At 37.3% G+C, this 16159-nt stretch overlaps 1 protein-coding gene across 4 annotated transcripts in view; it reads left to right on the forward strand.

Annotated features, from left to right (window-relative positions):
• Window positions 1-16159, forward strand: part of rtkna (rhotekin a) — an 82355-nt gene that overhangs the window by 64185 nt on the left and 2011 nt on the right. For 3 of the 4 annotated variants that reach the window (XM_067438300.1, XM_067438301.1, XM_067438302.1), the window contains exons 2-11: window positions 5456-5655; window positions 8091-8152; window positions 9614-9667; window positions 10469-10586; window positions 11495-11719; window positions 12109-12203; window positions 12958-13064; window positions 13141-13269; window positions 14357-14522; window positions 15279-15383. In XM_067438300.1, coding sequence (XP_067294401.1) covers window positions 5456-5655; window positions 8091-8152; window positions 9614-9667; window positions 10469-10586; window positions 11495-11719; window positions 12109-12203; window positions 12958-13064; window positions 13141-13269; window positions 14357-14522; window positions 15279-15383 — 1261 coding nt within the window. Of the gene's footprint in view, window positions 1-5455; window positions 5656-8090; window positions 8153-9613; window positions 9668-10468; window positions 10587-11494; window positions 11720-12108; window positions 12204-12957; window positions 13065-13140; window positions 13270-14356; window positions 14523-15278; window positions 15384-15953; window positions 16045-16159 lie in introns of all 4 variants that reach the window. The other variant, XM_067438303.1, reaches the window with a different exon arrangement.

The following is a 16159-nucleotide window of genomic DNA, read 5'->3' on the forward strand; positions in this document are numbered from 1 at the left end:
CATACATTAGCAAGGTGATTTTTTTTTTACATGTTGCAACAGTGAGCTCTGACTATCTGCGACTTGAGGCTCCGTTTTCTCATGTCAATGCTGGTAATAGCATACAAAATAGGAGTGAGGTCAAAGTTTAAGATTTAGCCTCAGCGTGAGAAACAGAGCAGGCAACACAAGGCAAAACAAACAAGCGGATAAGAGCATTATCCCAGAGAGAAATGTCCTGCTGGACGATAACCACAGAGGGCCTATTAACTTCACATTGTTATTTAGTAGGCTGGATTAGTTCACAATGGCTAATGACAAAATGTTAGCAAAATTGCTTTTAAACACAATTTGGTAATTGCTACGCTTGTCAGCTCTTCATAACACCAATGGGCTTATTCTTAACTATTCTTAACACTGTCTTAACGTGCAGATTATTACCACATTTAACCGAAGCTTATAAGCAACATTTCACTCATGTAATGTTAAAAGAGGGTTAGCACCGTTTTTAAGCCTGGGGTATGAAGCACTACTAAGCCTTGAGCTAATTGAAGAACTTGTTAAATATTAGATATGTTTACACGCACTGTGATGAACCCAACCCGTGAGTATCAGATTGTAAAATATCTGTTTATATGAACTGTAAATGTTTCAATTCAATTCGCATATCAATTCCAAGTGTGAAAATGTTTTATAAACATTTGCGGTGAAGTGAATCAAGCTGCAATCATCGACTGGCGTATTAATGTGCTTTAGATCAAATCAGCATCTCATTATCTGCCTCCATGTGGCTGGTTCCTCCGTTTACATTCTTTCAGTTGACATTACAAAGCCATTAGTTCACATTCATTATTTAAGGTATTTTCAGGGGAAGAGACTTCAAATTTGGGCCAATCCTCTAAAGAGTGTAGTCATTTCCCATGACTCATGTTCCCTGCCACTGAAAAAAATGTGATATTCCTGATATTCCTCCTGCGGTGGTATCGCCACATTGTACATATCTCGTGTCCGCTGAGGGTTTTGAGTGCTTTGAGAACAAGACCAGCTTCTAATTATTAGCAATTACAAAGTCCAAGTAGTTTGTATGTCTCAGAGCAATAAACCGATAATTTTACTGGCGGTCCTGTAGCTGTAGGGTTCCGGGGTCTCTGAAGCGTGGGAGAAATTAGCATGTGAGGCGTTTGTCACTGTAATTATAGACTCATTAGTTTTTTTTTCATACTCTTTCTTGTGTCCTCTATCTTTCTGACTACTTGGTGAAGATTCCATCTCCCTCAATTATTCCCATCTGGGTTCATTTTCAACATTCACGCTTCATTACCGGGAAACAGAGTGCTCGCTGTACTCTCCTCCCCCCTCTTCTCTTCGCTCCTCCCTCGTTCCCTTGCTCTTTCACACCTTCTGCTGCCAGCCTGCCACCATCACTCACACTTACACTGACGACTGACACACACACACACACACACACACACACACACACACACACACACACACACACACACACACACACACACACACACCTCTTGCCGTGCTGCTCTGCCCTGGCACCTGTTACAGGGTAGGCGGCACTTGGCAACCCCTCAAATGTGTTTGAAGGGGCTTTGTCATGTGGTTGTTTATTTACTATACGCTTATTCCTCAAGTGTTTATATGAAGTACTTTACCATTCAGAAGTTTGTGTGGGTACGATTTTTATGATTTTGAAAAATTCCCACCAAAACTGCATTCTTTAAAAAAAAAAAAAAACACATTATTATTGTAAAATATTATTGCAATATTATACAATTTTTCGATCTTAATGTATTGTAAAATGTAATTTATTCAAAGCTGAATTTTCAGCATCATTACTTCAGTCATCGGTGTCACATGATCCTTTAGAAATCACTCTAAAATGCTGATTTGGTGCTAAAGAAACATTTATTATTATCATCTTTGTGCTTAATCTTTTTGAGGGAAAAAAATGCAGGATTTTTTTTTATTAAAAGAGAGTTAAGAAAACATTTATTTGAAAAATAATCTTTTGTAACATATCTTTTGAGCCATTTAATGCATCATTGCTTGTGTGTGTTTGAACCATGGCATGAAAATGAGAAATAAAGCAATTATGCGATTTTTATGTAACATTTAATCATTAAGCTTTTATCGAAGTAATAAAAAATCAATCAAACTAACAATAAGGCAACAACATGCATGTGCTGTGACTAATTCCAGTAAATATATATATTTTTTTTTTAATGGCTATAGAGTAGTACGTGTTAGTAATCCGTCAAGTGTTTCCACAAAAGATGTGTCTTCAGCAGTTTCTTGAAAGTGGCTAAAGTCTCAGCTCAGGATGAGTTTGACCGCTCGTTCCACCAGTTTGGAGCAGTCATGGTAAAGGTCCATGAAAGCGTTTTTGTGCCTCTTTGGGATGGCATCACAAGGTGACGTTCACTCAAAGAACGCAAGCTTCTGGTAGGCACATAGCTCTGAAGTAATAAGTTTTGGTATAGGGGTGCAGAGCCAGTGCTTGTTCTGCAGGCAAAAATCAGTGCCTTGAAATTGATGCGATGGGCTCTTGGAAGAGAAGAGAGGTGTGATGTGTGCCCTCTTCCGCTTGTTAATGGCCACTCTTACTGCAGCGTTCTGGATCATTTGAAGAGGTTTGACAGTTCATGCTGGAAGGCCTGCCAAGAGAGCATTACAATAGCCCAATCTGGATAGAACAAGAGCTTGGATGAGGAGTTGTGTAGCATGCTCTGATAGGAAAGACCCGATCCTCCTAATGTTGTTTAAGACAAATCTGAAGCGGGAGTGCTGGTGGAGCAGCTAAACCAGTTCAGTTTTGATTGAGAACAGCATGACAATGCTTGTCCACCAGCTTTGCTAGACCAGCACTATACCAGCTTTATCCAGCATAAACCAGCCTGGACCAACATGGAATTCATGTTGATTGTTTTCTGGATTTTTTCAGCAGGGTCATCCAGTCAAGTCACCTTCATTTGTATAACACTTTATACAACTTAGATTGTTTCAAAGCAGCGTTACAATAATAAACAGGAAAGTAACAAAATATTTATTCAAACCTCATTAAATATAATTACAATAATGTCGTTATTCAGTTTTAGTCAGATTAATGTTGATTCAGTTAAGTTGAATAGTGGTGTTGAGTAGTGGATATATATATTAAAATCATATATATATATATATATATATATATATATATATATATATATATATATATATATTTAAAATCAAGATAATATATGTTTTCCAAAATTACAACAATACCCATCATTTACAGCAACTAATCGTGCTGTGACAGAAATTTCATTAGACATTCTGAACTGGAGCAAATCATAAATCCATTGAAAAATGACAGCCACTGTTTGGCTTAACGTAAAATTATGTTGCCTACTTTTTTGTGTGCAAAATACCATAATTATTAGAGTTTTTGCTTTGCTAAACTATAAAAAGTCAAATTTAGATATTTTTAACACAGTTCTAACCACTTTTTAACACTTTTCTAACCAGTTGAGATTTAACCAAAAGACTATTTTTACACGTAAACAAAACTAGTGCGACGCCACACTATCACATGTTGCTTCACAAGTTTTAATGGTCTTTTTCTTAAACTTACCCACCATATCATCTCTTTCTTTTCTCCAGCTCTGCTTGTTCTCACCCTGACAGTGTTTTGATGGCTGTCGTTGATCAGCTCTGTTCTATATGTACTCGTCTCTGTGTACAAACAAGAAGGTGGCTGTAATTCCACCTATTTTAGTAGGTGTATATTAGAGTATTTTAAAGTGATTCCCTTGTGTTAAGACTTGTATGGCTTAATATAACATAAATTACGTCTCTTACTGAAATATGTAGTAGAAAACCAGTGAAAGATCTATGTTATTTAAAAAATTCATTACATATTTGGACAATGGACGGTGCAATTTTGTTTGCGTTCTATGTGGATTTCTTAGAATGGTTGCACTCTGCAAACAACTGGCCTACCCGTAGCTCTTTGTAACGTAGATCTTTCATTGGTTTTCTACTGCATATTTCGGTAGGTTATATATTTTATGTTAAAATAAGCCATACAAGTCTTAAAACCAGGGGATCCCTTTAAGAATCTTAAGTAGTAATGATTGGTTTGTTGTGTGTGTGTTCCGTCTTCTACATGAGTTCTTGCTTTTGACACTCATCTAGCCCATCTTTTGACTGTAACTGTACGATCCAATGCAGTAAACAGTACAGCAAATCCTGTTTTCACTTGAAAGGAGAACTGAAAGGAGGAGGAGCTGTCTTAATTGATGCCTTAATGAGCTTCTAAAATTTGCAAACAAATGAGGGTCCTGTTGCCATGGCAACATGAGCCCCAGTGGAAGGCAGGAGGGTAAAGCGTATAAGAAGATCTGGATTATGTCACTTGAGAAAACTGTAAAGAGAAAAGTGACCAACAAAGCATTTTCATTGCTTATCTTGTCTTTTGCCTTTATCCTTTGTCAGAATATAGAGAATGGTTATAAGGGTTAACTTAAAATTGACTTTTTTTTATCTCTCTTAAGTTTTGTTCTCACTTTCTCATTTCCACATTTAATGCTAAATCCCATCCAAGAGTTAATTTAAATGTCAGTAGGTTATATTTGCCAACTGGAAATCCTCTCCTTTCTTCCCTAAGCCCCCCACCCCCCTTCCTTCATCACTACCCTTTCATTTATTCCTGCCCTGCATAATCCGGCCTCGGTTCACTCACATCTTCCCCAGAGAAACTGGAAGCCTTAAAATGCCCTGCCCCATCTCTAGATATGGCACCATATCCAGACAGTTTGCCACTCTCTGTTCATGTGTAAATGATTTAGTGTCCTGGTGTCTGGTTGTTTGGGGGTAAACTGAAGTCAAGAGGCCAGAGCATCTCTTCCAGCTTGTTAACCCCAATATTTAATTTCATACTTCACTGCATTGAGACACACAGCGAGTTGGAGCAGTCTACTACAGAGGTCATGTGACAGGAGTGTTACCTCTTGCAGTGCATTTAGACATTATGGCTTAATAGAGATCATTTACTGTATGGCCTATGAGTGTATGATATAGTATTTTAAGTATTTATCAGTTTAGTGAAGCAGAGAAAAAAGACAATGGCATGTTTATGTTTATGTATGGTTATGTTTTCCTGATATGTCTTTCCTTTTGAAGACTTGGCGTAATGGTGCTTGTTTGACTCCTCATAAATCATCTCAAGGCCCCAGAGATGTTCTTGTCTCCCTAAATTTTCATGTGGTATCATCTAAAAGAACTGGTTTTATTTGTCAACATTGTTAAATCTTACTGAAAAACATTAAGTTACACAGATGCAAGTCATTTTTAATGGTCAGATCATGAAACTTCATGACAAAGTACCAATTTGTTAAATTTTCATAGTGTGCATGGTCAAAAGATGAACAGCGTTGTTTGTACATCCAGGCGGCTGTAAACCTTACATTAGCCCTTTGTTTTTTTCCAGGACAGTGACATCCAGAAGAAGATCGACTATGAGATCCGGATGCGTGAGGGTGCATGTAAGCTGCTGGCCGCATGTTCTCAGAGGGACCAAGCGCTGGAGGCCTCCAAGAGCCTCCTCACCTGCAACGCCCGCATCATGGCCTACATGTCAGAGCTGCAGCGTATGAAGGAGGCACAGGTCATGCAGCGGATCGCACGCAGGTCAGAGCTCACTTATGATGAACGTACTTCGGTTTGTGTCTATGTAGATTTTGGCCCTCCGGCAGTTGAAAACAACCAGTTTAGATGGAAATGATCTCAAGATAACCCGCTGAAGCCATTACTGTAGCTATACACATTTCTAGACACAGTACTTACTTAAAAATACATTCCAGCACAGAGCTATACAACAACCCATAAAGTGTCACTTCTCTTGTTTCACAAGGATCTCTGTGAGAGAGCTACATATGGCAGTTTATCTGTTCAATAAAATACCTTACTCTGTTGAGTAATAAAAACGCGTTATAACATTTCAAATCCATCGTGCTCACCATTTCTGAAAAGCCAAACCAGTCCCGGTTCTCGTTTTATTACGAGTTTTATCGAGTTCTCTTTTTGCAAGCAGAAGCTCCTCTGCTCTGCGTGTTTTTTTTTTTTTGTTTTTTTTTTTAACATGCAATTCCCCGGATGTTTGAGATTTAGCATGCTCCATATCAACCTTTCTTGTTCATTGTGACAAATAACCTATGGTACTCCCACATGCTTCAAAGTATCCTGACCAACTTTTCTCTATTTACGGATATAACAACAAAAAAGTGACATTGGTTAAACTAAATTAGATGTGACATTGTCGGGTGGCTTTGACGTTTGTGGTGCTTTGTAAAAGGTAAATCAGATAATTGGCCAGTTTCTTGGGGTGAAGCATTTCTATTCATACTGTCAGCACCAGCAAATATGAAGTTTTGTCAAAATATGCATCGCTGATGATAACTACACTTTGACCGTCTATTGACAAGTACTTCAACATACACAAATCACATACTTATATGCTGTCTTACTAAACATAGCTGAATGTATTGACTTAGGGTGCTTTCACACCTACCTTGTTTGGTCCGGATTTTCAGACTTTTCAGTTTGGTACGAACCAAAATTACACGTGTGAAACCTCCCTCGGACCACGGTCCGGACCAAACAGACGAAATTTGGTCAGACAAAAAGAGGTAGTCTCGGTCCGGACCAAACTGAACAAAGGTTCGGTTCGTTTCTTGTGTGAAATCATTTTCTGTATAGTTCGGACTTTCAGACCATTTACAGGAAGTTCTGGTGTAGCATTAGTGAAAAAACACAGATTAATCTAACAGCACATGCAGTGATGGAGTGCGCAGCGTATTAAACAGAACCGCTCAGTCAGCTCACGTGAACAGCGTGCTTTGCTTGACTATTTATTTTCAAGCTTTATATATACTGTAAAAAAATTGGTTGGTTTAACTTAAAAAAGTAAGTAACCTGGTTGCCTTAATTTTGAGTTTATTGAAATTAAAAATTTGAGTTGATACAATGAAGGAAATTAGTTTAATAAATAGAAACTCAAAATATTTTTGTATCTGATCCACATAAAATTTTTTGATAAATAATGAAAATAGCATTATTTGGCATGTTTCACTACATAATCAGAAATAAAACACACAATTACCCAATATGCTTACAAAATCTTTTAATAATATTTTAATAAAGGTTGTCGAATCTCAAAAAAATTGCCATTGTATTAACTCAAAATTTTTATTTCAATGAACTCAAAATTTTAAGGCAACCAGGTAACTTTTTTCTAAATAATTGTTTACAGTGTGTGTGTATATATATATTGATTATATATTGATTATTTATATATAAACTTAATGAAGTGGTCAAAATCATTTCTGACCCGATGTCTTTGACATATATTGCACATCTGTGCGCGTTTCATAATCAATATAGCCTAGATGAAATTTAAAAATAACATTATAATATTTAAACATAATTATAAAACAAAAATACATTGTTTGCCTAAAAAAGTAGCCTACTCTTCTCCTCCTTTCCTGTTGGCGCCGATATAATGTTTGCACAACGATGTTCATTTGGTGAATTTGCCTCGTGTAGGCCCTATAGTTGGTGCTGCAGATAGTAATGCCATAATATTAACAGTATTGGCAACGATATGTGTCTGTTTATTCATTCTTGTCAAAGTTACCCGCTGAACTGACAACACACTGACGTCAGACGCACGTCTGCTAACAAACCAATCAATGTTAAGATGCAGCCCACATAGATAATGACGACAGGATGCCAGTGCGTCATGTAAAGTTCACAGACACACCACATATACACAAAAATAAAGCTCTGCTTAGAAAATGTGGTAAAGCTAAAGTGTGTAATGTTTAAAAAAGAATAATAATTCTAAAAATATCCCAGTTTATGTATGTTTATGTTTATGTAACTTGAATTAGTAACCTCAATCGATAGTATGAACTGGCCAACAGCAGACAAGGGAAGTGCTCAGGAAATGGTCAGTATTTTTACAGTTGGTACCATTTGGCGACACACACTTTAGCTTTAATTATAACTGGCTTGAAGCACTTTACACATTGTGGTTTGTCGTCTTAATGAGTGTTTGTGTTCAGGTCTTCTGATGCAGGTCCAATGGATGACCGATCCCCATGTAAAGGCAAAGTTGCCATTTCAGGTATGTTTGCAGAACAGAAATCAGGCCACCGTGATTACTTAAATTTACATTATGAAAAATATATACACTACTGTTTAAAAGATTGGGGTAGTGTACGATTTTTTTAAAGAAATGAATACTTTTATTCATCAACGACACATCAAAAGTGCCACAGTAGATCAAAAAGACAGTAAAGGCATTTATAATGTTACAAATGATTTGAATTTCAAATAAATTTTTATTTTTATTTTTTTCTCTCTATTCATCAAATGAATCCTGAAAATCAAATATGACCGTTTCCACAAAAATATTAGGCAACACAGTTTTCAACATTGATAATAATAATAAATCTTTCTTGAGCAGCAAATCATCATATTAGAGTGATTTCTGAAGGATCATGTGACAGTGAAGAACGAAGACTGGAGATCCTGTGATGGCAAACAATTCAGCTTTGCCATCACAGGAACAAATCACATTTTAAAACATATTAAAATAGAAAACATCAACCCCAAACTGACCGGTAGTGTATATAACATTCTCTGTTTTTTTAATCTGTGTATTGTGTGTAAATCATGCAAAGCAGTCTGTTTATACGGGTGTCTGAGCACTAAATCACACCCCTGCTGTTTTATATATCAGCGCCTGTGTCTCAGTCTGCTGTGGGGCTTCTTTTACGAGTCGTCCTCCCCTCCTCGCTGTCTGGATCTTTTAGAGAGACCACCCCCCCTCTTAACCCCCAGTGCTATTAACTCCCAGTTCAAACTCCTTGACAGCAATTTGTGTTTGAGATCCACAGTGAGAGGTCTGTAGTGGTGATACTCAGTTAATGCTGTAATTATGACGTCATTATGAAGAGGGTTATAGAGGACCTTGTACCCTCACTTCACAGTCACATGCACACTAATGTAAAACCACTCTCATATGTAGTCACACACACTGGTTTTACTGGTCGCTAAATGCATTATGAAATTAGATGAAACGAACACACAAAGGGTGGGGCATTTGCTGAATTTGACTGATGATGAGCATTCCTGTTTAGCAGAAATCTGCTTCACTTTCTGAGTTGCATATTCCTGTTAATGTGCCTTTTATTCCATCACAAATGCTTTCAGACTGTTCATCCCACGCATACACAATCTAATATTCCTACATCCAGCCTCTGTTTTGTGCTGTCCATCATCTGCAGTCAGTAGTACCCAATTAATTGGTCCCTTACAGCCTCTTCCAATTAAAGACTTGAAGTTCTGTTGTTATTAACAAGCTTGATTGAATTGATTGAATGTGGTCTTGATGTGGTGGGTGAGCCAGTATGATAATGGCAGCATGGCATAAAATACCAGATATGTGTTTTGAATGTATTTTTCTGTTGACTGACACAGAGTGACAGCCAGCAATTTTTGCTCCTGGCTGTGAGTGATACCGAGTGTGTGTGTTATAACCTTGTGTGTTTCTCTCTGACCTCTTGACTCCTCTGTGTTGCAGATCTCCGGATACCTCTAATGTGGAAAGACACAGAGTATTTTAAGAATAAAGGAGGTAACATCTGTTTTTCGGCTTGACTTTGATATGCAGGTTAAATAACACTGCATGTTGCTTAGTAATCCTTTTGAATATCACACACACACACACACACACACACACACAGTCACACACAATGGGAAATACTGCTCAAATGCATTGTGCATTCAGTATATGCATTACCATGATAACGAAAAACACATTTATTTATGAAGCGTTCAGACCCAGCAAAGCCCTCTGGGTAAACAGAATATTATTACCGCCATTGGAAAGCTTTTTCTAGACAACAGTGACTAATGTAGTTTCGCCTAAGGTGCTTAGAGCAGCTGACAGAGGTGACATTATGTTGATGAATGTGACACAGGAACCCAAATGCACGTGTTATTCTCCCATGGGAAAGATGTTATATGTGCTTTATCCTCTTAATAGGAACATATATTTTAATAGCCATCAAAATGATTAGGGTAAGAACGTTTAGGACTGGTTGTGCTCCAGTTATTTATGTTCTACAGTTTGTACAGGGGAAACAAATTACATGGATACTAATGTTTCTCTAAGCTGGAAACAGCCACACACACACACACACACACACACACACACACACACACACACACACACACACACACACACACACACACACACACACACACACACACACACAGGTGCAGGAGTAAATGTTTTCTGAATGCGCAGAGCTGCTTTGGGGGATTTTACAGGCATTGTGCCAAACCTGCTGCTACATCGGGGAAACATTACAACAGGTGTGAATGCTACGTATAAATCATGACGGTCAATAAAAGTCTTTGTTTGTTTCTTCAGAGCTGCATCGGTGTGCTGTGTTCTGCCTGCTGCAGTTGGGTGGTGAGATCTTTGACACTGACATGGTGATGGTGGACCGGACACTCACAGACATCTGCTTTGACAACACAATTGTCTTGTGAGTGTGCATTTTTTGTTGTTTTATCTGTTCAACTGGACATTTATTGCACCCATATAGTGTTTAACCTTTGTGCAACCTTTTAATGTTTATAGTATAAACTCTGCACATAGATAAATAAAGCACTTGGTTACACTTTATCTTACGTGTCTGTAACTACTATGTACTTGCATAAAAACGTACTTACAATGTACTTATTGTGTTCTTGTTGTATTGCAAAACACATTTGCTGCTATTGAGGTGGGATTTGTGTACGGTTAGGAACAGGTTTGGTGGTGTGGGTAGTTTTAAGTGTGGGGGAAAAAAAGATTAGTTTAACCAAAAAGTTAAATTCTGTCATAATTTACTCACCCTAATGTCATTCAAAATCCGTAAGACTTGAATGAAGATATTTTTAATAAACTCAGAGAGTTCTGTCCTTCAATACACAGCTACGCAACTACCTCTTTGACACTTCAATAAGTTTATAAAGAGATTGTAAAACTAATCCATATGAATGATGCAATTTATTCCAAATTTTTTGAAGAGTCACAATCCCCTTATATGATGAACAAATTAAACTCTTGCTTTTATTCACATGTAAACATTCATCACCTCACACAACAGTTAAAATAAAAAACGGCATACTTGCTTGACGTGTGAGCCTATTTTATCAGGCTTTTTTTGATGAATAGAAGATTCAAAAGAACAGCATTTAATTTAAATATACATTATAAATGTCTTTACTGTCACTTGGGGACAATTTAACATGTCCTTGCTAAATAAAAGTGTTAATTAATTTATTTTTTAAACTTTTTTGAACGGTAATGTATTTTTCTTTATATGTAAATGTGCATTTGCACTCTATTGATATCAAATGTGTGTAGTAATATGAAGTGCTTCATTAATGCTGTGTTTCCTGTGTTCAGTAATGAGGCCGGCCCAGGGTTCGAGCTGCGCGTGGAGCTGTATAGCTGTTGTTCAGAGGAGGACTACTCAGCAGGCAGCACACCACGGAAGCTGGCCAGCAAGCTGAGCTCGTCTCTAGGCAGGTCAGCGGGAAAGAAAATGAAGGCGGGCTTGGAGCCTGGAGCCTGCAGTCCCACCAGCAATGGTGGAGGAGCGACAATCCTGCTGCCTGTGCCCTCTGTACCGTAAGTGTGTCGAAAAACACGCGCACACACAAGCTGATACTGAACTTGAAACAAAACGCATAAAGGATTGCTGTGGAATGTAGATCAGTGATAGACTTGATGATAAGACAATACCGTTCAATAGTTTGGGGTCAGGTAAATTTTTTAATGTTTCTGAATGTCTCTTATACTCTCCAAGGCTGCATTCATCTGATTAAAAATACAATAAAAAGAGTAATATTGTGAAATATTATTCAAAATGTGAAAATAACTTTTCAGCTGATAAATGTAATTTATTTATTCACAATTATTTTGATTAATTCGTTGCTTATCAGTTAAGTAATTAAATTGAATTTTTATTTGATAGTTTAAATATGTTTGCATATTCCCTATTTTATTTGTTTTTACAGGGGGCCCAAATATCATCTTTTGGCTCACACAAACCTCAATCTGTCTCACGTCCAGGACAGCTTCCGCACACATGACCTCACCATCACAGGAAACGGTGAGCTGCCATCTCTTTCTACCTGTTTTTAGCCAGAAACATGTTTATTTTGGAAGAAAAAAAACATCAAATTACTTTCAGACACAACATTAGAGTATTTTATCTTTATTTTTTACTTTTGATATTATAATATGTAATTTGATATTAGAAATTGATGTTTTACTTCATTTAGATTTTCGAGGAAAGTGATTAAATAAGATTTTTTTTAATCTGATAAAGATATTGTAACATCTAAGTTCAGTCATCAAGTGCTGCTGGGATTTTATTTACAGCATATTTGTTTTATGTCATGATAGTTTTCCTCACATTGCTGGTAATCAATCACAGACAGGTCTGCAGAAGAGTGTGTGTGTGTGTGTGTGTGTGTGTGTGTGTGTGTGTGTGTTTTGTCGACGTCTGTCAGATTTATTGTGTTGGGTGGGGGTCATGCTCATAAACTTCTCTAGATGGCCAGTCGTGGTGTGTGAAGGGCCAATAAGAGAGGCTCTTATAGCTGTCTTTATGCCTGAGGAGTTACTGCAGACAGTCTTACAGCCTGAGTGTGTGCTGCTCGCTCTCGCAGACGATAGTTTAGTTTGCTGTAAAATATGTACTAAAACTATAGGGTGAAAAACATGATGTCATTTAAATAGCTTGTTTACTGGGTTTCAAAACACAGTTTCTAATTTTGGATCACACATTTTTTTGGATCACATATATTCTTTTACCATTCCCTCCGTGTCATTACCTTCTCATTTTGTCTGTCTCTCTTTAGAGGAGTGTTCGTACTGGCTTCCTCTGTATGGCAGTGTATGTTGTCGTCTGGCGGCTCAACCTCACTGTATGACACAACAGATGATGAGTGGCTGTCTAAGAGTAAAGGTGTGTAGGAAACACACTCAGAATATAATTTTTTCCCACAGTTTTCATTTGCTAATGTTCTCCTTCCTTTTTCAAGCTTGGAGGTGAGCCACAAGGCTGGACAAATGTCTATGGCGTCTTAAAAGGAACACATCTCTTCTGTTATCATCAAAAAGAGGACATGGAGGCCAGTGTGGAGCCCGTCTTAACTATTGGTATTAACAAAGTAAGCCACATCAGTCACTCTGGGAATTTTAAGCATGCTCGTTTATGCATGATATCAGGGTCATTGTTCTGCTTTTAGAAATATCATGAGATGTTTCTCCATTGTGATTTTCATGAAAGAATTCTTTCAAATGGATTCTCTGTTTTTTTAAAGATGTTTCTTTCATTGTCAGTAGACATGAAAAGACTTTTTGTTTGGCGTGCACTGGGTCTGTATCTTTCAGTGCCCCTAGAGAGCTGTGTGTCATGAGCACAAAGAGCTTGTTTTAACATCTGAGAGCTTCACTGTGAGACTGCACATTCCTCAGCTCTCAGGTGACTGCTGCGCTCGCCAGACGCTTTACTTGTGCTCTGCTGCCAACTACTGGTTTAAATTCAAATGACTTCTAAGTACTGCAAAACATGAGCTTTTTCTACAGTTGGATTATATCATCTGACTTCAAACTAAAACGTTATGCATAATAGCATAGTTACTAATGTTTTAAAAGAAAAACTGTTTGAAAAACTAATCAATCACTAAATAAAATAAATCAGACTGCTTATTCAAAAGAGCTGCTCTATGACTGGTTTGAATTGGGGAAATTGCGAGTAAAACAAATGATTATCAATTTAAACTAAAGTTTGGACTCCATATAGTGTTCCTTACAACTTATCAAAGATTCAATAATCCATTGATATTGACATGCAGCTAGAAATCATGTTTCCTAATATTTATGTTCCTGATTTCAACGCCGGGGAAAAATGAAGCAAATTCGCCAGTGAATGCTTTATTTAAATACAATATAGGTAGATCTAAATCCGGGTGATCACTTATATCAATGTTATATACGGTATATCGTAATTTCGTCAATTTGCTTTCACAACTATCAGATATTATTGTTATATACAACATATACAAAAATATATGCTACCATTCAAAAGTTTGAGATAAGAATGGTTTTATTATTATTTGAGAGAAATTAATACTTTTATTCAGCAAGGAAGGAAAAAATCTTGCTGACCCCAAATTTTTCAACAAATACTGTTTATTATATACATTATATAATTTATAGTTTATATAACGTGTGGTTTTTATGACTCTATTTTAGGAGACAAGAATAAGAGCTGCCGAGAAGGACCCTCACAGCAAGGCACAGAATATCTGTATCACTAACCAGTATGGAGGAGAGGAGGTGACACACACACTAGCAGCGGACAGCAGAGAGGACACACAGCACTGGATGGAGGCATTCTGGCAACAGTTCTATGATATGAGTGAGTACATGAAGCGACCAGTTTATTCTAAAACCATAAGCCGCAAGAGATGAACATTGTGCTGCTAGCGACTAAAAATAAACTCTTGCTTTTATTAGAGCTGGGCAATATGGACAAAAAAAAAAAAAATCATATCTCAGTATTTTTTGGCTGAATGGCAATATACAGTATATATATATATATATATATATATATATATATATATATATATATATATATATATATATATATATATATATATATATATATATATAATATCATTATTTAACTTATTTCACATCCTGTGATCCTACCCAATGTTGTCCCACACAAAATGTTTATATTGAAGGCTATGAAAACAAATATAGTGGATATTAACCATGTAGTCTGTGCTGAATATGTGCAAAAAAGGGTCAAATTACATTACATTATAACATTGTTACATTACAATCTAAAAATAGTTAAAAATAAATAAGTTCAAAAGAAAATAAATAAAAACAAAGCACAATTAGCCTTTATTAGGCTATTGTATTAGCCCAATATTCAGTTATAGTTACTGTTATCAGTAAAATATATTTACTTGTAGGTTTAAAATTAACATTTATTGTTCAACAACAATTTTTTAAAAAATATTTTAGTCTTTATTGAGATTCTCTTCTATTGCGCTCCATCTGTTTGGCATTCTTTCGCATTGCGTCATCGTTCATGGAAGTCTGTAATAAGTTATTCCAAGCGCTTACCAAAAAGGTTTGACTAAGCCGCTTGCGCCCTCCACAGGCCAGTGGAGGCATTGCTGTGACGACCTGATGAAGATCGAGCTGCCTTCACCACGCAAGCCTGCCATAGTCACGCCGAAGCAGGGCTCCCTGTACCATGAGATGGGTGAGTGCGTTCAGATGCCTTTTAAACACATTTACAGAGGCTGGAGGAGTCTAGTTTAGTCCTACTTTGTCACAAAATAAAGACCAGCAGCATGAAAGAGCCATGAGACTAGACAAATGAAATGAGAAATCATACACAAGCAGGGTTTCCTGTCATGAATAACACAGATATGAGTCTAACGATGAGTGGATTGATGGATGTCTTAGTTTCCTGTCAGATCTGAGTCTCTCTCATAATCAATGTATCTCCTTTTAACTGCTAAATGAAAAATCTGCTGTTTCTGACAAACTGACAGTCTTTTCTCTCTCTCTTTCTCTGTCTTATTTTCTCTGTGGTTTTTATGTCTATCTCTTTGCTGATGTTTTCTTGTCTGTTTCCCCCCCTCCACTTTCCCTTTCCCTTTAATGAAATCTTGTATATTTCTTGGTTTCATGCCTTTACTTTGTAATCCAAACATCCATTCCATTCAATCGCCAACCACTGTCCCATAATTTGGTTGCCATACAAACACTCATTCCCCGTGCCCTCCCCACAACCCTGGTGCATTTTGCCCCCCCTCGCCCTCCTCAGTGGCCCCTGCATCCGGTGAGGGGCTTTTGCTGCAGGATAACGCTGTCTCTGCTGAGATCCGAGCTCTGCTCTCCTCCTATTACAATGACAGGTGAAGTAACTGTGATGACAAGTTACCTGACCTCACCTTCTACCCACATAAGACGCTACTGTCCCATGTCATCCCAAAGTTTTTTGTCACCCCATTACCAACAACTTTTATTTAT

This window comes from Pseudorasbora parva, chromosome 3 (assembly GCF_024679245.1).
Source record: "Pseudorasbora parva isolate DD20220531a chromosome 3, ASM2467924v1, whole genome shotgun sequence".
Classification (NCBI taxonomy): domain Eukaryota; kingdom Metazoa; phylum Chordata; class Actinopteri; order Cypriniformes; family Gobionidae; genus Pseudorasbora; species Pseudorasbora parva.